Source organism: Lepidochelys kempii, chromosome 9 (assembly GCF_965140285.1).
Source record: "Lepidochelys kempii isolate rLepKem1 chromosome 9, rLepKem1.hap1, whole genome shotgun sequence".
Taxonomy (NCBI): domain Eukaryota; kingdom Metazoa; phylum Chordata; order Testudines; family Cheloniidae; genus Lepidochelys; species Lepidochelys kempii.
The window spans coordinates 54,635,458-54,661,756 of record NC_136388.1 but is presented as its reverse complement, the minus strand read 5'-3'; the positions used below and the strand labels follow the sequence as shown (position 1 = coordinate 54,661,756).

At 43.5% G+C, this 26,299-nt stretch overlaps 1 protein-coding gene across 5 annotated transcripts in view; it reads right to left on the bottom strand.

The window, feature by feature from the left end:
* The window catches only part of UBXN7 (UBX domain protein 7), a 156,396-nt gene that overhangs the window by 97,885 nt on the left and 32,212 nt on the right, over nt 1-26,299 (bottom strand). For 2 of the 5 annotated variants that reach the window (XR_012160849.1, XR_012160850.1), the window contains 2 exons: nt 12,479-13,099; nt 11,562-11,651 (listed from right to left, as the gene is read on the bottom strand). The exons of 1 other annotated variant lie outside the window; for it this stretch is intronic. Coding sequence is in view for 2 of the 4 variants with exons in the window: in XM_073360404.2 (XP_073216505.1) it covers nt 11,490-11,651 (162 nt within the window). In the remaining 2 variants the exon portion in view is untranslated. Of the gene's footprint in view, nt 1-3,650; nt 11,652-12,478; nt 13,100-21,220; nt 21,652-26,299 lie in introns of those variants that run through there. 2 more of the 5 variants (XM_073360404.2, XM_073360406.2) reach the window with 2 other exon arrangements.

The following is a 26,299-nucleotide window of genomic DNA, read 5'->3' as shown; positions in this document are numbered from 1 at the left end:
TTCAACCACACATTTAAAGAGTTCTTTAAATTGCATCAAGTCATCAGTGGCAATGTTCCCTCTAATTTTTTACATCCATGTGCGGAATGAATTTTGTTATGTGCGCCAATATGGAGGTGATTTGTGGTGGGGGTGGGGCAGAGGAGTTCAGAGTGTGGGAGGGGGTTCAGGGTTGGGCATAGGGTTGGGGTGTGTGTGGGGGGTGAGGGCTCCGGGGTGGGGCTGGGGATGATGGGTTTGGGTTGCAGGCTGCCCGAGGGCTGGGACAGGTGAGAGGAAGATAGAGAATGAACTCCCCCCAGCCCTCTCTCACTGCAACAGTCCGGGGCTGGGGGAGAGGCACCTCTACTCACCTGCTTGGCCCTTGATAGCCTGCTGCATGGTGTAGAGGGAACTTAGGTGGTGTGGTGTCTTGTTTTAGTCTCTCCTCCCTTTGCTCAACTATTTCCTTAGGGGACTCTGACGTTACAAGCACTGAAGGTGGTGGTGGTGGCGGCAATCTAATCCCCTCCCTATTGGGGTAGAGTGGCCTGCTGTAATGCCTTCTCTAGGCGGCCCAGGGATCCCAATAGGGCCACTGTGTGGGGAACAGCATGGGTGAGGACATCCTTGGGTGACCACACCACAGATGTATGTCCTGTATGACCTTGATCGTAGAGGTCCAGATGGTGGTGCCAGCTGGACAGGAGAGGAGTGGTGTGAAGAAGAGAGAGACCCTCTTTCTGATCCTCTTCCTCCTCGCTGGAAATTGGAAGAGGTAGTGGTGATATGGGTTGTTTTGATACTGCGTGCACTGGAGAGATGTTGGTGCCGAAAAGTGATGAGTCCAGCGTTGATGATACTAATATGAAGGAACTGGCACGCTGGTTTCGGCACTGACTTCTTCGGTGCCAATAGTTGCGGCATCGCAGTGGACAATGCCAATGATTTTGTCCATAAAGTTTTTGGTGCCAATGGCATCGAGGCTGGCGGAGCCGGCAGTGGTGCTGTAGCCTGTGTTGGAGATCTCAATGCCACTGCCTTAAGCAGTGTCGACAGTGTCACGGCAGAGGAGGTAGGCTTGCCTTTGCCTCTTGAGTCAGCACCGGAGTGCTGGGGATTGGCAGAGGCCACAGTGCGGGTGGTGCTGGAGGATCCCGGTGCCTCATAGGTACTCAGCCATGGTGCGATCATTACTGAGGCAGGAGACTAAGCAGGAGATAGTTTATTTTTGGTCAGTTCTCTCTGAGAAGTTGCTGCTTGTTTCCTTGTTGATTTTTAGAGGAATGAGTCTTCCTCTGGGAAGAACGTGAGGTCTCCAGGGATCTTTGATGATTTAGTTGGGGATTGGTCCTGCTTTGAGCACGGGGTTGGACTAGATGACCTCCTGAGGTCCCTTCTAACCCTGATATGCTATGATTCTATTTGTCCAGTGGGAGTCTGCTGGCTGGGGTCTGAAGCTGGTTGCAGAGACTTCTCCATTAAAATGAGATTGAGGCACAGATCCCTGTACCTCCTATCTCAAGCCTTTAGGTTGCTGCAGTGAGTGAATTTTTGCGGGATGTGCGACTCACCCAAGCAGTGGACGCATCGGAAGTGTCTGTCCAACACCAGCATGGAATCCTGGCATGAAAGGTATTGCTTAAAGCCCAGTGAACCAGGCATAACTGGAAAGATGTCTGTTTACTCTAGGGGTGAGCTTAACTAGTCTATGGAAAGAAAAAAAATATTTTAAAAACTAAGGAAAATAGGGAAAAGGAGGTGAATAACTGAACTAAGCTAAAACTATTTTAATGCTAAATGAGCTAATTTTGTGACACTGCTGGGAGCTCCATCTCATGCAGAGGATGGCTGAGAAGGAACGGAGGGAGTCAGGTTGTGCATGCGCTAGATGAGGTGCCAACGATGCTGCAACAGGGACCATGCATACACACTGCTGCTGAAATTCTCTGATCAAAGGCACAGGGATGCATCAACACCTGAAGTGGAGCACCCACAGGGACACCACTCGAAGAAGCTGCCTGAGCTATATCATCCTTCCCCATGTGGGATGAGTCCTTCCTTCTCTGCTCCAGACAAACTAACTTTAGGAGGGCATTCCTAGCCTTCTGAGTGCACTTGGGAAAAAAGAGTGGCCAAAAGAGCAGTGGCCAGGGAGGCAGTGAAAAAGTCACACATGTGAGCACCATCGCTATGCCGACCTAATGCCCAACATAGATGCAGCTAGGTTGATGGACGAATGCTTTCGTCTACCTAGCTACTGTTGCTCAGTGAGATGGAGTTCCCATAGCGATGGGAAAAACCCCTTCTGTCACTGTACAAAGTGACTATACTACAGTGTTAAAGCAGCATAGCTACAGTGCCATCACTGTAGTGCCTGTAGCGTAGACATGTCCTTGGAATGCCCATTATTGAGTGGCAAGATCACTGGAGGGGCATGTCTTAAACCTCAGATTTAGCTTCATCCATAACAGCTTGGAGTCGCAGTATGGGGGTGGGGCAACTATCTATGAAAAAAACCAGTAAAAAATTCCCTTAGTTTAAATCAACAGGCAAATTAACAAGACTAACTAATCACTAACACTACTGCAACTGCTGAGAGGTTGTTGAGTCCATTCTGCCCTTATTCCCTCAGATGGGGGTTGCAAAGACATCTGAGGCCTTGGTGTGCTCACAATGGACACTGCTAGCCAAAAGAATCCATTCTTGGATGCATGGAGCATGTGTACTCAAAAATGGGATCCCTGTGAACAAATATGCATAGAACCTGGTATTAAAGCTACTGCACTCCATCTTTAAAGGGCAACAGTATTATTCCTATTGCAGAAAAAAGTGACCCCTTTTAATACAGCATCTTAAACAGGGTGCCCACAGGTCTTGTACAGTAAATTAATTTAGCTTTTGATCATATACAATAAATAACCCACAGGGGCAGGAATTTAGCTATCACACCTTGAATTACTCTGCTAAATCATCTAACACTCAGAGGCAATTAGCAAAAGAAAGATTGAACACAGGGTCTAACTCCCCATATGAGCTCTGGCAATTCCACCACCTTGTAAGATCACACATGAACAAAAAATTGACTCTCAATGGGTACATCTACACAGCAATAAAAAATCCAAAGCAGAGTCTCAAAGCCAGCGTCAGCTGACTCAGGTGCATGGGGCTTGGACTGTAAGGCTAAAGAGTTGCAGTATTGACCAGTGGTTCTCAACCGGTTTACCATTGTGGGTTGGATATGCAGTTCTGACTTTGTTATGTGGGCCACATCCACATAATATATATATTACCTGTATGGCCCTGAGGATGTCATTTGGAGCCGCAGCTGTGTGCTGACTGGCCGCAAGCAGTCCACAAGTTGAGAACCACTGGTGTAGCCAGCTGGGCTCGGGCTGGAGGCCAGGTACTGAGAGCTTCCCCCTTTTGGGGTGTCAGAGCCTAGGCTCCAGCCCAAGCCTGAATGTCTACACTGCTTCTTTTAGCCCTGTTGCCCAAGCCCTGCAAGCCCGTGTCGTCTGACCTTGGCTCCAAGACTGGATGCGGCAGGTCTTTTATTGCTGCGTACATGTACCCAATGAGATAAAATTCTGTAAACTGATGAAAATGCAGGAGCTCCATACATAGCTTAGGGTCATGACCATTCCCACTAAAAAAATAAAAGATGAAGCTACTGAAAACAGTTTGTTTTATTTCCAGGATCAAATATTACAATAGGACATTTACATATATTTATAAAAAAATGCAGCAGTTGTTTATATCGATTAGAGAGGTTTCCTTGAGTTTGCTCCCTCCCAGCACAGTGAGCTGAAATCTTCCGAAGACTTCTCCTCCTCCCACTTAGTTGCATCATAATTAAAGAAAATTGCTGCTGTACAAAATGACAGGCAAAGTCACAATTTTGCACAGTTAAAAACTACGTTTATCAACTGGAGGACCCAACCCCATAAACAAACAACGTATTGTATCAGAGTGCACGATGTGCCTGGTTAGACACTACACTTCTTAGACTCAATTGAATTTGACTCAGATTTTTGTCAATTAAAGCTGTTCTATAAGATAGCACCTCATCCCCCTCCTTCATCTACGTTTATATTGTATCCTCTTACGACTTAAAAGTTCCTATACCTTTAAACAATTATAAGATACAGGATTATTACTCTCTTCCGTACTGAAGGTGTATTGGTGGAAATAATGACAACTGACAGTGACCAAGACCAGAATTTCTATAATTATTAATGTATTTTTGCATAATGGTAGATGATAAAAAGTGAGGCAATTTAAGGCATAAGACAGTGACACTAAGTGCTGCATTCTTCAATAAAAAGCCAGTATGGCCATTTTTACTGGGACTGGATAGACACTGCAAGTGATCTCACAGCTAACTATTAAGAGATTCAAATAAAATTCTCCTGTATTACCCAAGGCTGCGTCTATTAATCTCACATGCTCAAAAAGCAAACAGCAGATCATAACTGAGCTGGAATAAAATTGAGCACTTTTCTGGCATACAAGGGAAAAATCCTTGTAAAATAATTATTTTAGAATGCCTGTAGCAGTAATGTGCACAGATTTCAACAGCAGTTGTCAAAATCTGTTCTGATTAATTTGCAGAGGAACTAGTTAGAATCTGGAGATTAATGAAAATTCCAACTCAGGTAGGCGTCTGGCACATTTATATGGGTCAATACTTTACCCAGTTTTGAGTTGATTAAAAAAGAACATCCTAGCCTTTATATAACAGGGGAAGATTGCTTTTTAAAAAAATAGCATAATCAGAAATGTTAACACAGCATGACAAAGGCATGCCTATCTATACTTCATGTGACTGACGGCTGTCAGTATTTATACTTAATATAGCCAAAGCATGTCCATACACCTCCATGCCCTGGACTGCGTCACTGTGTTAACTACTAGCTTGGTAAAAGAAAGGGTGAAAAATCTAAGAAATGATGCAAACTGATTCAGCAGAGCTGCTGAATTAGGCAAGAAGAGTGGGGGGAAAAACAGTTAGTATATAGTCCACAAAGCCACTACAAGGATAACTGCTAAAGGGACGTCTCAAAGGATACATCCAGTTTCACCCCAAAAAGTCTCTGTAACAAATCCTCAGCTAACCTCAATACATGAATAGCATTAATCACTTGTCTATTTGTATTCATCTTTACACTGTTTGGCATCTGGAATAAGGATAGAAGACCAATGAGTTCTCTCACATGGTGCCTTATTTCCCTCCTAGAAAAGTGATGATTTGTAGATCAAACTTTCATGGTCTTTCAGTGCTAGTGGACCCAGCACTCCAGCTGGGAAGAGCAAACACAACAAATAGAGAAACAGACTTCTTACTCCAAAGGTTACATTCTAATAATCACTGTCACTAACTAGTCATGCACAGTACTGATTGCAAAGGTCATACACCACTCAACTGGGAATCCACTAGGCTGTACCACATAGCTACATATGCAGTTCTGTTTGAGCACTACAGATCAAACACTCAGAACAGAAAAGGTGAAAGGTAGTTATTGTTAGTTATACTCTACTGGTACCCAACTGTTGGTATATTTAATCTGTTTGGTTTGATAACAAAAATGAGTTCTCACTACAGTAGTATCAGACATACAAGGCCAATATTGCTATTGAAGGGCAATCTGGGTTTTTTTTTTAAATTTCAGGATCTTTGTCAATTATACTCTTAAAACAAAGCTGTATTCTGAGCAGACTGAGGACTTAGTGCTGTCAGTTATGTAGCTCATTCAAACTTCTGTAAAATGCATAAATATTATGGGGAAGTAACAATGAGAATATGGAACATTGCAATGAGCTATTTCTTTCAGTCTATAAATCCCATTTTAACTGCAGTCTGCACAACTATGTTGGTAAGTCTACTGAAACAGAAAGACAGAGAGGGTTTTGTTAAATCTGCTAGTTTTTAAAATGTGCACCAGTGTGAGGCAAGAATGTATTTCATCAGATGGTTTCTAGCAACTGCATAAACCGTGATAACAGAAATAGAGGTTTGTATGCATTACTGTGTCTCAGATGAAAAATGCAGAATTATATGCACTTGAGTGTATTTACAACACTAATACTAACAAATTACAGGCACCTAAATTTCTATTCAACTATCCACACTGGTTAGGAATGGATTGCACCTCCCACCCCCCAAAGTTTTTCATTCTAGTGTACTAACAGACTAGCAGATTTGGTTCTTTCTGAAAAGCTTTGATGTACCACAGCTAAGGAAATGCTGTTTAAACAACTCCTGATAACTCTGACACCCTTTGTAACACTATATTGTGTTACTATAGTTTAATAACACTTTAAAGACTGTAAAAGCCTGTAATTACAAGGCTATTAGACATAATTTCAAAAAGAGAGTACAAGCACGTTTGCTGATTTACAAGGGAGTGCAATGTGCTTCCATAAGTAAAGCTTAGGATGTGAGTGTACAATACCAATCTTTTAGGTCCTAATTCAAAGTTCACTGAAGTCAGTGAAAAGACTCCCAGTGGCTTTTGCTCAGGCCCTCACTGCCTTCTCTGGACAGAGCATGTTGCAAGGTTGAAGCTTTCGGTCAGCTTGCTTTACTATATGCTGTGTCTGAAAACCTAGCATAGTGGTGATCGCTCGCTCCACAGGGGAGTGGAGGAGATGACTGTAAGACGGCCAAGGCTCCCAGTATCCTAGGCGTCACACATCTCAAATTCCTCCACGGTAGGGATGAGCTAGTATCATAACCCTTTAAACCGATGCTCTCTTGATCTGATGTTTATGAAGCTACTATACACGTCCTACTCCTAGTCATGATTAACTGTTATACTCGTGATTAATTTTCAAGGAATTAACGAGTCGGAGAGCAAAACAAGACAAATGGTACACGTGGGACAAACTGCTCCTTTTAAAAGAAAGGAGCTACAAATCAAAACATAAGAGTTTGAAATACTATTAATCTGAGAGGATTGAGATGGCTATTCCCTCCCGTATCTGCCAAGGATACGGACTCCCATTCTATAAACACATCTCTACTCCCTAGTACTCTTCATGACAGATCCACAAAGTAGCACCCATTAGTAAGACCAAACTACGCAGTCATTTAGGTTAAGGGTCTTGCATGAAGCTACACAGCATGTCCACTTCCAAACATTTGTTTTGCTAGCCCTTAGATCACCACTTTCCCTTGCAACTAACATGAGACCTTTCCCCAGCCCACTCCAAAGTAATGCGCATCACAGCCTCAGTGTCATGAAACAATTTGACAAAGCTGTTGTTTACGGGGCGCCTTCTGTGTCAATACAAAAAACCTCTGACCAGGCTAGCTTACATTCCTGCCAGCCAAAGCTCTGTTCTATGTAAATCCCAGGTTAGATTCCCAGTCTCACTCCTCCAGCCTTTTAAGACTAGGTCTGTCAGAGGCAATGCATGAAGGTTCAGACTGAGGAGAGAAGATTTCTCTTAACAGGAGCCTCTCTGGCCACTTACTGACTCTTGGGAGTCCGAACTACAATGTTTTAGCCATACTGCGTAGTTGATGTTTGCAGTGGGGGTCTTAAAAAGACAGATGTGCATAAGGGGGAACTTGGGACTTTGGCAGAGATGCAGAGAACTGAAAGATAAAGGACCCAACCAGAACAAGCACTAACCACTTCTTGGGAAGGGAAGAGACAAGCTACCAGGGCCTGGCACAAAGATCACGTTTTAGTCCATGACCAGTCAGCCATTCACCCCCCAATTGCCAGGACCTACTCATAGTGTTAAATGAAGTCACTGGAAATAGCCATAGTGCAGGAAGTATTTCATATCTTTGAACCTTCTGTGTATCTAAGTCAGGTAGCTAGCTTGCTTTTCTAAGAGGAAAAATTCTCAATGGGTGTGCACTGCTACAATAAGTGATCACCACCTCAGCTTCAGATACTTAAAATTAAGGACCCATGCCACTCTGAACGTCTCAAAAAAAGCCAAATCAAAAAACATTAGAAGCCAGTTTCTTTGGGGAATGGGGTTTAATCCACCAAATACCTTTCTACTATTGTTCACAGCACAAGAGAAAGTACTATGTTATGGATATATTTATTGTTGTATTTTCCTCCCTTTCAGGTTCCCTGGAGTTTTGACATCTTGTCTCTTCAGATCTCCAACCCAGTGAGCTGAGCTGCCTTTTTCATCAGTTTCTCGCCAATGGCTACTTTCAACTTCTTAAAATCATGAAAATAAGTTTGGGAGATTAGTGATCACTGGAGGAATATGAAAATGTATAGAAATTCATTATCCAGTAGTTAAAGTACAGTTGGGGAAGGAGATGGAGTAGAAGGAAATGGCAGTGGACAACTGAAATTCCTCACCTTCCTCCTTGTCCAACAGCTAGGCTCTTTTGAAAAATGTCATTTGCTTAAAAATGAACTGGGAGCAAGCTGCAGGCTCCCAATTCAGCTTACATTATGCTAAAAATCTAGTGCTAAGCACCACTGCCAGACTGGGTAAGAGGCAGATTTTCTTTTCATACCTCCACCACTAAAAAGCATAAGTGGCTTCTTCTCAAAGTATAATTATTGCTTCCCTGCCAGACCAGACTGCTTGAGAGGTGGGTGGGCAAGCTTTTAACATAACAAAGCTGACTTAAAAGCTGGTTCAGGACTCTAAATTCAGCTTTTTAATGCAAGATGGCCAATATAAGAGTCTAGCTCCTTGCAACTAAGCAGGAAGAGAAAATAAAAAGGAGCTTTTATGGCTTTTGGCTGCCTTGCAGCTAAAGTCAAAATGTAATTAAGAATGGGGTTTCGGAAGAGAAGTTCCCCTCCATCCATTCAATGTAAAGTGTGTACAGAATTATTTAGGGAGATCATAGCTGAGAGTGTATGATGTCAAAAAGGACCAACTACCCAATCAGAATATTGCTTTGAACAATCAGCGTCCCCCCACCAAACAGAAATAATTTAACACAAGAGTTAGTGGAACTGCCAAGGCCCCCACTCCCATGTACATAAAGGGGCATCAGGGGAGAGCCACAGAAACTTGCAGCCTTAAATCAATCAATTTAGTGCACAAGGAAAAGCCCATGGATAAATGCTAGATACTAAATCTTGGTGCTCTTAAACCTCAAATTCTTCAGATATTCACCAGTTGGGAAGGTGCAAACAGATTCATGCACACAAGTGTCAGAGTTAATCATTTCAATTAGCCCTTGGGAGCCCAGGAAAGCATTTAGAACTAAATGATACAGGCTACCACTACACCGCTCCCTATGCGGCCAAGTCTGAATTGGGTATTTTGTGGTTCAGAGGATCCTCCATTCTAGAAGCACCATTTTTCCTTCTCCCACAACCACCAGTGCCCTCCCTTTCTCTTTGATTGTTGCAGTTCTCTTTCTCGGGTCAGTATAGCGGAGGAATAGTTCTCTTTGAGAAAAATGCTGATAATGACCAGTTATCACTTTAGAGTCTCAACACGTCACCTTTGATGTGACTCGACAACTAGACAGGGAATGGAGATCAGAACTGGCTTTTGTATCCTGGAACAGAACTCAAAAAGTGGTATCAATGTGAATGCTTTTAGTCAAATCATCCATTTGTAAAGCATTGTATAAATATACTTATAAATTATATATAAGAATTCACAGTTTTAAGGGCAAAGGACAGTTAGCTTGCAAAGACCCACAAGGAATAAACTGGGTAATCACCATGATTTCCCATGTAACATCTTCTAATGCAGAAATGCAGCCTGGAGTGAAATTAAAGGCAAAGTATCTTGAAAAGTTTTATCCCACATAATATTCCTAGCCATCCACTCAGAGGGTTCTTTTCTGGCTTGGAAATAGTTATTGCCAGCATTAATTCTTTTCTTTGACACTGATGCCAGGAGATAAGATTTCCTGACAAACACAATGAAGCAAAATTGGCCGGGGGGGGCACACTAATCTTTCACCCTATAAAAACTGCCAGTTTTGTCTGATTCTCAAGTTAACCCTACCTGTATTTTTATGTCCAACGTGAAGCAGCTTGTTTTCCTCCACAAATACAGAATACGCGAACACAAACTATCAGTTACAAAAGAGCACCCTGGATCAGTACCAGTTTCTGTAAAAGGATGAGTTAGCAATGAAATGGTTTTGTCTCACTGCAGTCTTCTGTAAATCCTTGAACACGATTGTGCTCAGACTCAGGGTAAAGTATCTGAGGACAAAGGAGAGTACATGGTGCAAAAAGCCATTTGGATGCACTGTACGTTGCATTATATGTTTGGTTAACTGATTCCTTAGTCATAATGTACGTATGGCTTACACTGACAGTTTTTATAGCTTTGAACGATGTAAAGCCCGAATCATACTGACATGAGTTAGTTACCGTTGCTTTACACAACTCAAAACTTTTGTTACAGATACAATTCTATATATTTCACTGCAGTTCCAATTAGGAAGTGGGATAACAGAGTTCAAGTCACCCTGATGATGTGACCCAATAAAATGATCATTCTAAATTAGTGGGATGTCTATCAATGACAGTTTTTTTACAATTTATAATAAAAAGGAACCTCAGCACTAGAGCCTACTTATCTTATAGCCTGACTGCTTTGTGAATGCCCTATTGCCCCAAGAAAGTGAATTACCTAGGAAACAGAGAATCAAATTAGTTTTTAAATTGTACGATGGCAAAAGTTTTTGTTTAAGATTCTTACAATATCCCACCACCAATGAACTCCTGACAACAAAGAGGCCACGTTTTGGAATAAGAGAATAGATTCTGGAGGGGTAAGTTCTAACTATGAAAACAGCAGGTTTCAGCTCCAGATCAAGCATCCAATTCCCCTATCAGGCATGCTAAATATCTGCCAAATCCACTGGCAGGTCAACCCTCACTTAAAACAAGATGCCACCTCGTCAGCAGGAAGAGAGAGAAAAATATGCATGTGTAATCTACCAAGCTGCCCCAACCTGAATTGTTAAACACAGCTCACACCACATCCTTCCAGCAAATCAGTATTCTGCAGAGGACATGACAAGGGATCCTCACAAGGCTGTAAGGTTAATGGAGACCTTTTGTGTAGAAAACCAAAACGAAGAAAAATTCTACTGCAAATTACAATTTCTCTGTGCAGAGAGACAACTCAGTGCCTAGCTGCATGGTATTTCTCAATAAAAATAAAATATATTAACAAAATAGATTTTTCTTTTAGGGGTAGCGGTGAGAAATATTTGTTTGTTATGGCCATCCCGAACCCCAGCATGTTGGATGCACAGACTACCCTCTTATTCTGAGAAAGGGATGTGCAGTTGTAGGAGGCATGGTCCTCCACAATTAGCGCATGATTTTTCCAAGGCCAAAGCTGGGAAAGCTCATATCTTAGCATTTTCATTTGGTCACAAAACTAGGAGAAAGGAGGAAGAGGGAGATGTGGCAAATGCCTGCCTGTCTGATTTCAGCTCGATGATCCCATGAGCCCAGCTGCATACTTAGTGCATTGGTATCACAGGCAAAGAAGAGGAGGGAAGGGAGGCTGGGAGAGCTCAGGCCTTGGTGCTAATTCCTTTCCTGCACAAAGACAGTCTCTTGAGGGCACAGGCCAGCCTCCTGCAATGTGATGTCATAGTCCAGATGAGAAAGCTTCCTTCGAGGGAAATTGGTGAGAAGTTCAAAACGTTCATTAGGGTATCCTTTTGACTGGACATGCTTCACGAGAGCCTGCAGAAAAAGGCAGAAAAGTATTGATTCACATCAGAATCAAGTACAGACAACTGTTTCTTTGAAATATTAAAGTTTGCCATCATGGACAAAAGGGCATTGAACGAGAAGTTAGGTAATAAAGGAGTTGTATTATATACACATTTCTATAGCTCCCATGACTACAATACTGGACACTATTAAACCAAATGGTCCCTAGCTAACGAATACTTTAACAGAAGAGAAATAGATATTAGAATATTAATGCAAACAAGCTGGATTTTGGACTACACATTAAGACAGTAAAATGGCACCTGCAAGAGGATCCTAAAATATCCAAAGGTGGAAGCCCCTTAGTTGTTTATTCGTAGTCACCACTAGAAAGAGTTAAAAATGATCCTCTGTGAAACAAGTGACTTTTCTAGGTTGCTTGAACAGGACCATATTGAGTTCATCATATTTTACCTACAATTTAATCTTTTTCTTATTCTCAAAATATATATTTCTTTGTAACTGCCCTCATTAGCTCCTTTGCTTCTCTCCCTAGAATGGCAATATTGTTTTTTTTTTTTTTCCTCAGAGTAGCAGCCGTGTTAGTCTGTATCCGCAAAAAGAAAAGGAGGACTTGGGGCACCTTAGAGACTAACCAATTTATTTGAGCATAAGCTTTCGTGAGCTACAGCTATTCAGCCTTTAATTTTTACCAGTCTGGATATTGCTTCATTGCACACCAATGTTCACAGAATATGCTTGCACTCTCAATACTGCCCTATTCCGTAGATAGTTTGGGGGGGTGGGAGGGAGCAGAAGCATATGTTGTGTTGGCTCCACTTAAAGGATTGACTCACACTTGTCTTCCCATTTTCCATGTCTTTCCTTCTTTCACTCTTTTGGGTTCAAACAGGCAAAGAAAACAGTGTTAATGTTCTTTTATAGTAGCATTTCCTGTGGATGCCTGTTTCGAGGGCAGTGATGTACAGTAAATAGCTCAGTTTCACTCTTTGCAGGTAATATTGTTCTATGCAGGAACCAGTACTGCTTTTCATCTCTGGCTGTCAGATTTTGTTGTCTAGAAAATGTCTATTGCCTACCAAGTGGTTTGAGGTGTAATGACAGGGTGGGCTTTAAAATGTTCAGGGAGGTGTGAGCAGCAAACTTAACTGATTGAATTTTAAATAAAAGAGCATGTAGGAGAATTTCCTTTTTCTCTCTTGTTCTTGAAAAGTGGCATTTGCTTTCCTATTATCCTTTAGCCCCTGCCCCATTTTTGTTTGCTATGTTGTTTCTTCCCTCTTGCACCCCTTTTAACTATTTTCTGTATTCTTTTCTCTCCACAGTCCACTTTTCCACACATGATGGTTCCTTTCCCCTCCTCTCTTGACATGGGCATTCACCCACACTTCCTGACACATTGCTGTTGGACGGGTTGGATATCTCTTCTTCCTCTCACGTTTTTCCCCCTCTTCCTCCTCAAAAAACAAACAAACAAACAAACAAAAACAATAAAAAGAAAAGGAGTACTTGTGGCACCTTAGAGACTAACACACTTATTTGAGCATAAGCATTCATGAGCTACAGCTCACTTCATCAGATGCATTCAGTGGAAAATACAGTGGGGAGATTTATATACATAGAGAACATGAAACAATGGGTGTTACCATACACACTGTAACGAGAGTGATCAGGTAAGGTGAGCTATTACCAGCAGCAGAGCGGGGTGGGATGGCGGGGTGGGGGGGAACCTTTTGTAGTGATGATCAAGGTGGGCCATTTCCAGCAGTTGACAAGAACGTCTGAGGAACTGTGGGGGGGGGGGGGGGGGGGAAGGGTGAGGAATAAACATGGGGAAATAGTTTTCCTTTGTGTAATGACCCATCCACTCCCAGTCTTTATTCAAGCCTAAGTTAATTGTTTCCCGTTTGCAAATTAATTCCAATTCAGCAGTCTCTCGTTGGGAGTCGGTTTTTGAATTTTTTTTGTTGAAGAATTGCCACTTTTAGGTCTGTAATCGAGTGACCAAAGAGATTGAAGTGTTCTCTGACTGGTTTTTGAATGTTATAATTCTTGACATCTGATTTGTGTCCATTTATTCTTTTACATAGAGACTGTCCAGTTTGACCAATGTACATGGCAGAGGGGCACTGCTGGCACATGGCCCATCACTCTCATAGATCTTGGGAGACAGGCCAGTCCTTGCTTACAGACAGCCCCCCAACCTGAAGCAAATACTCACCAGCAACCACACACCACACAACAAAAACACTAACACAGGAACCTATCCTTGCAACAAAGCCCACATTACCACATAACCATAAACACATTACCAACTATGTCCACATATCTATTCAGGGGACACCATCATAGGACCTAATCACATCAGCCACCCTATCAGGCTCGTTCACCTCACATCTACCAATGTGATATATGCTATCATGTGCCCCCCCAGTTCCTCAGACGTTCTTGTCAACTGCTGGAAATAGGAAAGCAAATGCCACTTTTCAAGAACAGAAGAGAAAAAGGAAATTCTCCTACATGCTCTTTTATTTAAAAATCAGTTAAGTTTGCTGCTCACACCTCCCTGAACATTTTAAAGCCCACCCTGTCCATACACCTCAAACCACTGGGTAGGCAACAGACATTTTCTAGACAACAAAATCTGACAGCCAGAGATGAAAAGCAGTACTGTGTTCCTGCATAGAAAAATGTTACCTGCAAAGAGTGAAACTGAGCTTTTACTGTACATCACTGCCCTCGAAACAGGCATCCACAGGAAATGCTACTATAAAAGAACATTAACACTGTTTTCTTTGCCTGTTTGAACCCAAAAGAGTGAAAGAAAGAAAGACATGGAAAATGGAAAGACAAGTGTGAGTCAATCCTTTAAGTGGAGCCAACACAACATATGCTTCTGCTCCCTCCCACCCCCCCAAACTATCTAGGGAATAGGGCAGTATTGAGAGTGCAAGCATATTCTGTGAACATTGGTGTGCAATGAAGCAATATCCAGACTGGTAAAAATTAAAGGCTGAATAGCTGTAGCTCACGAAAGCTTATGCTCAAATAAATTGGTTAGTCTCTAAGGTGCCACAAGTCCTCCTTTTCTTTTTGTGAATAGTCTGAGTTTTCAACAAATTCAATGTTAGTGTAATGGCAACTGCCATTAATTAAAGTCTCAGTTTTAACTTCAAAATGCAATTTTTCCTCATTATAAACAATTCTTATGACTGTTTTGGACAACACTAACTGAAACCATGGAGGGTAAAAAACAATTCAGCATGGAAATAGCCATCATGAAGAACTGTCTTTGAAACTTGGCTCTGATTTGACTGAAAGCACTTGACAACTGCATAAGAATCAGCACATTTGCAGTACACATTAAGTGTGCCACTAAATAAGGCTGCCCATGTGTACAGCCAACTGTAAAGTAAAATGTATTGAGAGGGCATACTGGTTGAGTATGACATTCTTGGCAGATGTGTAGTTGTAGCCATGTCAGTCCCAGGATATTAGGGACAAGGTGGGTAAGGTAATATCTTTTATTGGACCAACTTTTGGTGGAGAGAGAGAAGCTTTTGAACTACAAAGAGCTCTGGTGAAAGTATGTCTCTCTCACCATCAGAAGTTGGTCCAATAAAAGATATTACTTCATCTTCCTTGTCTCTCTAATATCCTTAGAAGGTGGTGTGACACCATGCCCCATATTTTTCATAGTAATGTTATTGTGATATGAGTATGGCATAATTACAATGTATTTTATACAAGATAGGTCATGTGAGATATCACTGAAAAGGTTATGATTTACTGAATATGATTATCATACTTGCATGCAAGTATGATTTTGGTATCTGAAGTTAGGAATATTGTCTATGTATCTATTACCAATGTGTTTACACCTGGGAAATGCCCACTAGGCAAAAGACTGTCAGTCTAGATGGCTGGCTGGGAAGGGCCCATTCAACTCAAATGGACCATTAAGCAGAACAACTGGTCTAAGAAAATGCTAATCTCCCACCAGGGAGCCTTCCTGACGATGCTACAAATAGCCTCCGAGTCATGGCTGCTATGACACTACAGGGGCATGTGACCAGATCACCTGGTACTGGTCTCCTTGGAATACCAGCATTTTTCCACTGAAAGGTGTGGGAAGCAAGCTGGGAGACAAAGGGTTCCTACCATATGCAAAAGCTGTTTGAGGCAGGGGAGTGACATCATCAGGGTTCTTCACTGACTCCTTACCCATAGGAGACTCTTGGACACAAGGAACAAGGACTGAGACGGGGTGGTGGGGGGAGCAGCGGTGCTGGACCCAGGCTAGAGGGATTTCTAGCCTGTGTGACGGGGCAAGGCCAGATGGGGCTATAGAAAAGTAGTGGGAGATAGATATATTAGCTCCAGGCTAAACGAATCCCTGGTACCAGGTTAAGTGAAATGGAAGCTGCTCCAGGTCAATTAAGATACCTGGGGCCAATTAAGAACTTTCCAGAAGGCAGGGAGAATGCTAGGTTGATTGGGACACCTGAAGCCAATCGGGGGCTGGCTGAAACTAGTTAAAAGCCTCCCAGCCAGTTGGTGGGGGTGCATGTCAGGAGCTGTGGAAGGAAGTTGCGCTGTTGGAGAGGCTGAGTAGTACACACCATATCAGGCTCAAGGAAGGAGGCCCTGAGGTAAGGGTGAAGTGGAGCTTGAGGAAGTGAGGGCTGCTGTGGGGGAAGTAGCCCAGGGAATTCTACATGTCATGTTTCTAAAAGGTCAGCTACCATAGCTGATACTATTATGGTCCCTGGGCTGGAGACCCGAGTAGAGGGTGGGCCTGGGCCCGGGCCCGGGCTCCCACCCCCTCCTTTGCTCCCTGATTAATCACCGAGACTGGGAGACAACAGAGACTGTGCAACGAAGGATAACTTCTCCTCACCTCCCTTGCTGGCTTATGAAGAAAATGGCTCAGTAGACTGTGACCCTTGTCTCTAGAGAAAGAAGGGTTACGTGGAGGGCCACAATGAGCCTCTGAGGCTAGCGAAATCCGCCAGGAAATGTGGGACCCACGGAAGCAAGGACAGTGCTTTGTCACACCTGTGAAAGCAATACTTAGGGTTTTAAGCTGCAAGCAAGTGCAGCTTGCTCCTTAAGAGCCTGAGGTTGGCTTAAATAATTATTTTGGGTGAGAATTTGCTACTTCCTTAGTATACTAAACTTAGATTGTGTTTTTGTTTATTCGCTAGGTAATCTGCTTTGATCTATTTGCTATCCCTTATAATCACTTAAATTTTATCTTGCTGTAGTTAATAAATGTGTTTTTGTTTTATCACAAACCAGTGTGGGAGAGTTATATCTTGGGGCAGAAAACTGTTGCATATTTCCTCTCCACATTGGGGAGGGAGGGAGGGAGGGAGGGAGGGAGAGTGTGTGTGTGTGTGTGTGTGTGTGTGTGTGTGTGTGTGTGTGTGTGAGAGAGAGAGTGAGAATTTCATGAGCTTATGCTGTACAGATCTCTGGACAGTGCAAGGCAGCATAATTTTGGGTTTACACTCCAAAGGGTGGTGTGCTTTTGAGCAGCTGGTCAGTTCCTTAGCTGTAGCCTCCCAATGCAGAGCTGACCTCAGCAGCCTGTAAGTACTGCACTGGGTGTGTCCCTACCTGTGTGTATGCTGGCGAAAGAGCAATCTTGGAGAGCTTGGCAACTTACCACAGCAGCAGTGTGAGAGGGAGCCCAGGCTGGTGGGTCAGGGGCCTCAGTGGTACCCCAGTTGCAGGTGGCACCCAGGGGGAACCCGCCACAGGTGTAAGTGACAATAGCCTTCAGAAGGTTCAAAGGACCTTAGCCAAGGTGGTAGAATTTGTCTTTTAACTATATATTTTATTGTAATTGGGAAGAGTTATCAATCACAGACTACCAGAATTCATATACACAAAGGGTAGAGTTAAGGCTGTACATGCAAAAGAAGGTTCCTTACCTGTACTGTAATTGTTGTTCTTCAAGATGTGGGTGCCGACATATATTCCATGCCATTCGGCCCAGTCACATTCCTATGCCTATGTAAGGGTGGCACCAACCTCACCCTCATCAGATCTCTCCCACTGGAATCCAAGGCTAAAGACTCCAATGCAGAGGGGATGGAAGGTAGGTCGTGGAATACACATCTGTACCCAAATCTCAAACAACAACAAGTTACAGAACAGGTAAGTCACGGTCATTATTTCTTCGAGTGGTTGCGAACGTGTATTCCACTCAGGTGATTTACAAGCAGTAACTGAAGGAGGTGGGGCTCAGCATCTACCTAAAGAACAACCGCAGGACTCCCTTTCCAAAGTTTGCATCTGATCTAGACGCAGTTGTAATAGCTGCATTGAAGACCAGGTAGCTGCTCTGCAAATGTCCAATGTAGAAACGCTGAGGAATGCGACTGAAGCCGCTTGGGCCCTTGTCAAATGAGCTACCAGTCTTTGTGGAGGGATGGACTGAGCTACTCCATATACTGCCATAATATAAGTAGTAATCCACCTGCAGATGGTTTCTGCGCAGAAACCACCTGACCCTTCACCCAATCAGCGTAAGACACAAGGAGCCAAGGTGAACAATGAAATGGTTAGTCCTTTCCAAATAGAATGCCAAACAAACAATCTCACATCCAATGCATGAAGGTGCTAATCCTCTGTATTCGAGGGCTGTTTAGGAAAGACTACAGGCGAATACATAGTTTGTTAAGGTGAAACTGAAATCACTTTAGAAAAACTTTTCTTACATGTCCTTAGGGCCAACTTATTCTTGAAAAACTATGTGCAGAGGTCCTGCCATGAGAAAACCTGTCTTTTGTCAAAGAATGGACAGAGAACAGGTTGCCAAGGGCTCAGATGGATGTCCTGTGAGGGCAGCCAGCATCGAATTATGGTCTCACAATAGTGCTCTTAACAGGAAGTAGGGATCACCACCACCACCTTTAAAAAATAAAGTCTAGCCACAAGGCAGTTATCCAAAGGAAGTCAGTTTTGTCTTGGCAGGTGGAACACCGAGATAGCCACTAAGTGGACCCCTGAACGAACATAAGAGACAGACCTGAGGACTTAAAATGCAACAGATAATCCAAGGAGTCATGAATGAGTGCTGGCCTTGGCCGGATTCCTCGAGCTAGAGACCACACTGAAAAACGCTTCTACTTGGCCAAATATGTACTCCTAGCAGAGAGCTTTCTACTGCACTGCTTCTGAGCATTTTTCTTCCTCCTCATCTAACCATGTGTTATGGAATGGGATGTAGGTGGTCCAGGCTAGTAGTCATAGCAGGAGTCATGGCTAGTGGGTGGAGCAGACGTCCAGGGTGGGGAGTGAAGCCAAGGGTCAGCACCGGAGTCAACTGCCAATCACCAGAGGGGCAAGCCAGAGTCAAGGTCACAAGTTAGAGGCCAGGACTGGTAACTGATTGGAGACGAGGCGTAAGGGCAGGAACTGGAGGAGACACAAGGATCAAAGCACAGAACAGGAGCACGGTGGGAACAGATGTAAAGAGAGAGGTAAGAGGCCAGGAGCGGACCAGAGCAGGAATCAGGAACAGGGTTAGGTGAAAGAGACAGGCATAAGCAGGGTCCAATGCAGCCATAACAGGAAATCACCTTATTGCTCAGACAGACTTCCTGTGCCTCCTTCAGCCTGAAATAGTGTGGTTGGACCAATTGGTGGAGCTGGGTGATCCTTCAATCAGGGTTCCTGTGGGTAATGTCTTGGCTGAGGCTATAGTCCTACTAGCTTCTCGGACCACCAGGTTTTGACAGACATTGGGTGGAGGCCAGGATGCAGCAGCGGTCTTGGTTCACGATCCAGGACATCACACATGCAGCATCCATGCCAAGAGATGCAGACTGATCAGCGTTGGATGCCAAATATTGTGTCAGAAGGTTTGGGAGGAGGTGAAAAGGTCTGGAAGGCTGAACAGAAAAAAAAAGTCCAAGAACCAACACTCATCACACCAGTTTGGCTAAGACAGTATCAATGTGACATGATCCAACTTCAGTTTGAGGATAAACTGAGGAATTAGCAGGAACAGGGGGAAAGCATACATCATCTCCGGTCCCCAGCCTATATGAAAGGCATTGCTTAAAGAGCTCAGACCAAAACTGACTGCATTTCTTGTTGTCTTTTGTTGCAAAACAGGTCAATTGCTGAATACCACGATCTCTGAACACCTTGTTCTTCAGGGACCATTCATGATTCTGGAAGAAAACTCTGCTGAGGTGGTTGTCTAACTGATTCTGAGCATGGGGTAAGTGTGCCACTGTGGGGCTAATATCCTCCTTGATGCAAAAGTGCCAAAAAGACTTCACTTCCTGGAAAAGCTGGTTGAAGTGAGTTCCCCCTGTGGAACACTGCGGTAGAATTACTGGTAAGTACATGAACAGCTGTGCACCTGATTTCAGTCCGAAAGGCCTGGCATTCACTTTAAATGGCTCAAAGCTCCAGAATGTTGATATGAAGAGAAGCTTCCTGTTTGGTCCCCAAACCCTGAACTTTTAATGACCCTAGATGTGCTCCCCAGCCCACTTTGGATGCAACAGTAACTGTAGTCCTGGTTGGAGAAGGGCAGGCAAAGGGAACACCCTGGCAAACTTTGCTCTGATTTCTCCACAACTCTAGGGAGTCCAGGATCTTTGGTAGAATCCTTACGAAGCTGTCCATCACCTGACAATTCAGGAGAGAGACTTAATTTCAACCAGGCTTGAAAAGGATGAAAATGCAATTTTGTGTGCTGAACTATGGAAGTGCATGCTGTCATATACCCTAGCAATCTCAAGCATATGCAGATTGTAGCTGAAGGGTGAGGCTGGAGGCATAGATGGATGACAAATTACCTGAAGTCTCTCAATCATCAGGAAAGCCTTCAAACTCATACAGTCTAGCATGGCCCCAGTAAACTCTATGGTTTGTGCTGGCATTAACGTTGACTTCCCTTTGTTCAAAATCAGACCTAGATCAAAGAGATGACGGGTGAACTGGACGTGCAGAGGAGTCACGTGTTGGCCTATCCTTAGCCTCAAAGGGAACACTGAATTGATGACGATGACCTGCCAGTACAAATCTCAAACTTCCTGTGGACTGGGAAAATTGCCACATGGAAGTAGGCAGCCTGAAGATTGAGAGCAATATACCAGGTAATTGTGATCCAATGTAGGGAGGGATTATACCCAGGGTTACCATGCAGAATCTCATATTTCATTAGTTTGTTGAGACGTGGAAGATTGAGAATAGATCTCACCTCTCCCTTGGATTTGAGGCTCAGGAAATAGAATTCCTCTTGCTGATGCTGAAGGAGGAACTTCCTCTGTAGTTCCCAAAGTCCACAGAGTCTGGACTTATGAGAGATGTCCCTGAAAAGGGGTGGGGTAGGGAGGTAGGAATGGGAAATGAACATAAGTTGGATGGCATAACCTGATCCCACAGTGCGTAGGACTCAGTAGTTGTTTCCCAAGGACTGCAGAAGTGAAACAGCCTGTCCCTGAATTCAAGGGATATGGTGAGACTGTCACAACTGGAATGCCCCTCTCGATATGCAAGTCAAATAGGCTCCCTGCCTGAAACTAGCAGAGAGCAAGCTGACTGATTAAAATGGGACCCAGGGGGGTTTCTCCTCTGTGATTTACATTCCTTTCTAGGGAACTCTTGCTGCCTAGCAGGGTAGGATGACTGTTGGAAACATTGCTATGAATGATATTGTTGGTGACCTCCATAATGACGTCTCTTTGTGGCCAGGGTACAAATCTCCCAATGACTGCAAAGTAGCACAAGAGTCCTTAAATGAATGTAAAGTCTCACCAGTTTTCTTAGAAAATGAAAATGCACCTCTATGTTATGTTGGATGTCAGGAGCTATGCCATAAACTTGCAGCCATGAGGTATCATTACAGCTGAGGCCAAAGTCTGGACAAAGGGTCTGCTACATTCAGTGCCGACTGCAAAGAAGTCTTTCCCACCGAACAGCCTTGGGCAACGAATGCCTTCAATTCTTCCTTGGAGGATTCTGGCAACTCATCTGTAAACTTGGACATAGTGTTGCAATTTACTAAGTCATATCTTGTAATGAAGAGGTTGAATAAAAATTTCTCCCCCCATCAAATCTAACCTTTTAGACTGTCGTCTTTTGGTGTGGAATTATACCTAGTCTGCCACAGTCTTTCGTTTGTCACCGCCACAACAAGGGAATTACAGGCTGGATGTGAGGAAAAAACCCACACAAACCCTACCTGGGGGACATACCGCCTTTTATCAGTACACTTCACAATAGGCGTTAAGGATGTGGAGGTATTCCACAGAGACTTTGTAGGTTCCAAAACTGACTCTCCCTGTAAGTGAAACATTCTCCCTGGAGCTGAAGAATGAATATCCACTGACTTATGCGTTTTCTCCTTAAACTCGGTCTGAATACCCGTCAAAGCCATTTGTCTCAATAGATCATGATAGGATTTAAAATCCTCAGGCACCAGAGATAAAGAATCTGGCACTGCAGTGCCATCTGGTGACAAGAAAGAGGACACTAGCAAAACCAGTGACATCTCTGCGGCAACATGTGTCTGTAACAAGGGCTCAAGCTGAACCAACTCAGAGGGAGCCCCTCAGTCTGTGACTGCTTCACAAACAGCTCAGGCAGGGAGATTACTAGGGGACAGGCAACCCTGTCCTCGACTGAGCTATGGATCAGGACGTCACAAAGTGAGGAACCTCCCAGGGTTTCCAAGGAGGCCACTGTGGATTGGGGTATGGCATTGGTGACCATTAGGAACTAGGCTAAGAGTCTTTATAGTGCAGGAGTGGTACCCCAGGATGTCTCAACAACCTTTGAGAGCAGTAATGCAAAGGTGAAGGAGAGGGAGATGTCTCCAAACTTGATCTTACAGAACCTTCCAAGTAGGCTGAAGGTAACGGAGGAGCAATTCTAGGCGGAGCCTGTCACATCCAAAGCCAATATACAGGTATCAGTGGAAACAACAATGGCACAGGAGCTGGTACTTCAAGTAGTGATGGGGGATTGCACTCATACTCAGTGCGTAAACAGATGTTGGTACTGAAGTTGAAGCTGGTACCGGACCTGCAGATACAGACAGCACTGCAATCGTTGTCAGTACCAAAGATAGTACGGGGCCAACGAGACTCTGTACTGAGAAGGAAGCAGACAAATTCTGCCCCTGGGTTATGATGTGGTGTGGACAACAGTGCAGACAATAAATGATATGTCTGCAATCAGTCTGGGTGATCCTGAAGCTACCGAAACAGGAAGCCACCATAGTTGTCTGTTCCTGAGTAAAGGGAGAGTCAGGAACAGAAAGGCACAGCAAGTCCACTGCTGCCTGATAAGTCGCCAGCATGGAAAGAGACTGTGCTGACACCACTGTCCTCAGTAATAGACTCAACAGACACCCCACAGAAGGTACTGGAGTCAATGGTATGGCGTCTAACTAGTCACACGCTGGTACCGGAGAGTAGGTAGATGACTCTAATCTATCTTGTGTATGGGAAGACTCAGTGCCAGTGTCCACTCCTCTTAGAAGGGAAGGACAACGCTCTGAGCTCTGGAATGGCCCCAGTCCATTTTGTGAGTTCTTTTTCTCAGAGATCTAGAAGAATGCTCTCTCTTCCTCCAGGGTGGAGGATCCAAATCCAGCTATGGAACCCCAGTATGTACCGGCTCAGGTGCTCTCTGGAGGGTCTGATGATCTGCGGAGGTCCCTGGTGTCAAACTGGGCCTCATGGGCTGCTCCGAGTGCAAGTCTCTAGCCACTTGTGTTTTCTTTTTAAAAGATCTGCAGATGGAGCACATTTCCTTAATGTGCCCTTCCCCATGGAACAATAAACACAGAGCGTGGGGATCACTGGTAAGGACAGCCATTCCACATGATTGATAATGCTTAAAAATCCAGTGAAGGCATCACACAAGGCTACATTTCTACTAAACTACCTCCTACAGTACTACTAAAATTAACCATTTACTCAAAAAGTACAGAAAACATTGCAATAGAGAAACATGCTCCATCTCAAGCAGCAAGTGGTGAGAAAGAACTGAGTGGGGTCAGGGCAGCACCGCTCTTATATTACCATGGGAAGGGCTAGGGGCTTAAGGGTGTAAGTGCTGTCCTGATGCATGCTGCTAAGCAAAGTTTTTCAACTTTGGTGCACTGGGCATGTGCACACCTGAGGGGAATGTATGCCTCCAATCACTGGAAGAACATTAACTTTGATATTTTCTAACTTTTGAGTATTTAACAAATCAACTGTAACTGTTTCGTTTCATTGGATGAAGTGAGCTATAGCTCACGAAAGCTTATGCTCAAATAAATTTGTTAGTCTCTAAGGTGCCACAAGTCCTCCTTTTCGTTTTGCGGATACAGACTAACATGGGTGATACTCTGAAACCTGTTTTTGCTATGGAATTATAACTTTTTAAGAATTCAAGTAAAATATAAAGGCAAATTTGAAAAGATTCCACACAAATGATTGCTGGCTAAGACAAGGCATAAATGAGGGTTGAAGTGCATGAAGTAAAACTGGTTCCCAAACATAAGATGAATAGCTTTGTCAATGCTCTTTGGGTGTGATTTTTAACACAGTGATATTCAAATCCCAGGTCTATAGAACAATCTGACAATGATACCAAAATATCCTGTAGGTTTGGTATATTTTCTTTAAAAATGTGCCTGAACTAGGGTGAGACCAAAAACTTTCACTTGGAAAATAAAGCAAAATTTCAACTCAAGAGTAAGGTGAATGTCTAATATATCGCATTTGGACCAAGCCATGTCCTCATTTTCTTCAGCTAAATAGTAGTAGGCATCCTTCAGTCTCGAGAGACCATAGATACGCACCCCTGAGAGAGAGAATTTACTCAACTGTTTTTTATGGCAGCCGTGACTGTGGCTGAAGAGACCCACTCAAGAGAGAATCTCCGATGCGTCTGACACATTTAAAGGTGGTGTTTCAATCCTTTGGGCTCTGCTTTCTGCGAGCTCTTTTCTCCTCTGCTAAGCTGAACTGCTTTCTCTCATAACTCTGGAGACCTTTGTTAAGCTCATTTAAAAAGGCTGCGGTCCCGAGTGTGATCTTCCCAGATATCCACATCCATGTCCATTTCTTTGACATCTCGCTTGTACACATCCTTGAAACGCAGTTTTGGGTGTCCTTTGGGTCTTTTTCCAGATGCCAGTTTGCCATAGAGGATATCCTTTGGGATAAGCCCATCATTCATTTGGCACATATACCTAAGCCAGCAAAGGTGTCGCTGTTTGAGGAGTGTTTGCATGCTGGGTATACTGGCCCACTTGAGCACTTCAATGTTGGTGACTCCGTCCCTCCAGGAAATTCCAAAAATTTGACAAAGGCAACACATATGAAAGCCTCTTTTCCTGATGAGAGTATAAGGTCCATGCCTTGCTTCCCGAACTAAAAAAGTGTGTCGGTTAAATGATACATGATAAATAGCAATCTTACCCTAGTTCTTCCTAGAGTTGAGCAAATGCTCTCTGAAGTTTTGTACTTTTACAAAAGGACATCAGAGAATTCCAGAAAGGGCTTTTATGTCTACTCAGTTTGCAGGGTCACTGCTGGTCATACCCCACATCATGAGCAAGCCTGGTTGCTAGTAGTATAATGGTACTTGGGAGAGTTATGCTATTGCTACCACATGATCACCTTCCTACTATAGTAAACAGTTCTGAGGAACAGTGCAGAAACGCACCAGGAACTGTGTTGAAAAAAAAATTCCCATGTTAGGGGGATCCCACTATGGGGAAAGTTCTATTATCTATGTACAGAGGGGAGCTGTGGAAATATGTAGTCAAAATTAGAGAAAAGGACCCAAGAATCAGGAGTTTTGTATTCTATTCCTGTCTATCACAAAGGGCAAGTCACTTCTCTCCGTTTCGCTCACCATAAAATAAAGAACACCTAAAACGCTGGAGTCAGATGAGACAATGTTTGTAAAGTGCTTTAAGTTGCTAATGAAAAGGTATTAATTAGAAAGGTTATCATATGAAAGAAGCAAGCAGCATTAGGACCAGGGAAGACACTGGGGAGCCTGTATAGGGACTGGACGTGGCAGTGAGAACAAAGGACCAGCAGTGTCTGAATGTGGTACTCTTGGGGGGGATTCTGCACTAGTGTGCATGTGCAAAATTTATGTTCCCTGCAGATTTCTTTGCTTCCCCACAGAAAAATGACTTTTGAGAGGGAAGCAAAGGGAAGTGTGAAAGTAGAATGAATTATATTGAAATTATAATTCATTAAAGAAATGTTACTTGAGGGGTTTGTTGAAATATAGTTGTCAGGAAGAGAGATGTTAAGGAGTGTGAGACAATGGGTCCTCAAACTAATTAAACTTAGAGCTCCTACTGAGCTAGGAGATTGGTAAATGTTAGTATGCAAATAAGATATGTATGTATATTTGTCAGTTTCCGCTTTCGTCTTTTATGTTAAATTGGCTTTGGCTTAGCTGTATAAATAAGTTATCTTGAGCCTCAGAGAGGGGCTCACATCTGGGTGCATTAGCAAAGCGCTTGGCTAATAAACAGAGTGGTCTGACAAATTATGTGAGTCCTGAATCTGACTTTGACAATTTGGAGGTTCCACCGAGATGGCAACCGTCTTCTCTGGGGCTGTGTGACTCCTGACTGTTCTTAGGATGGCCGTGGCAAGCCGGCA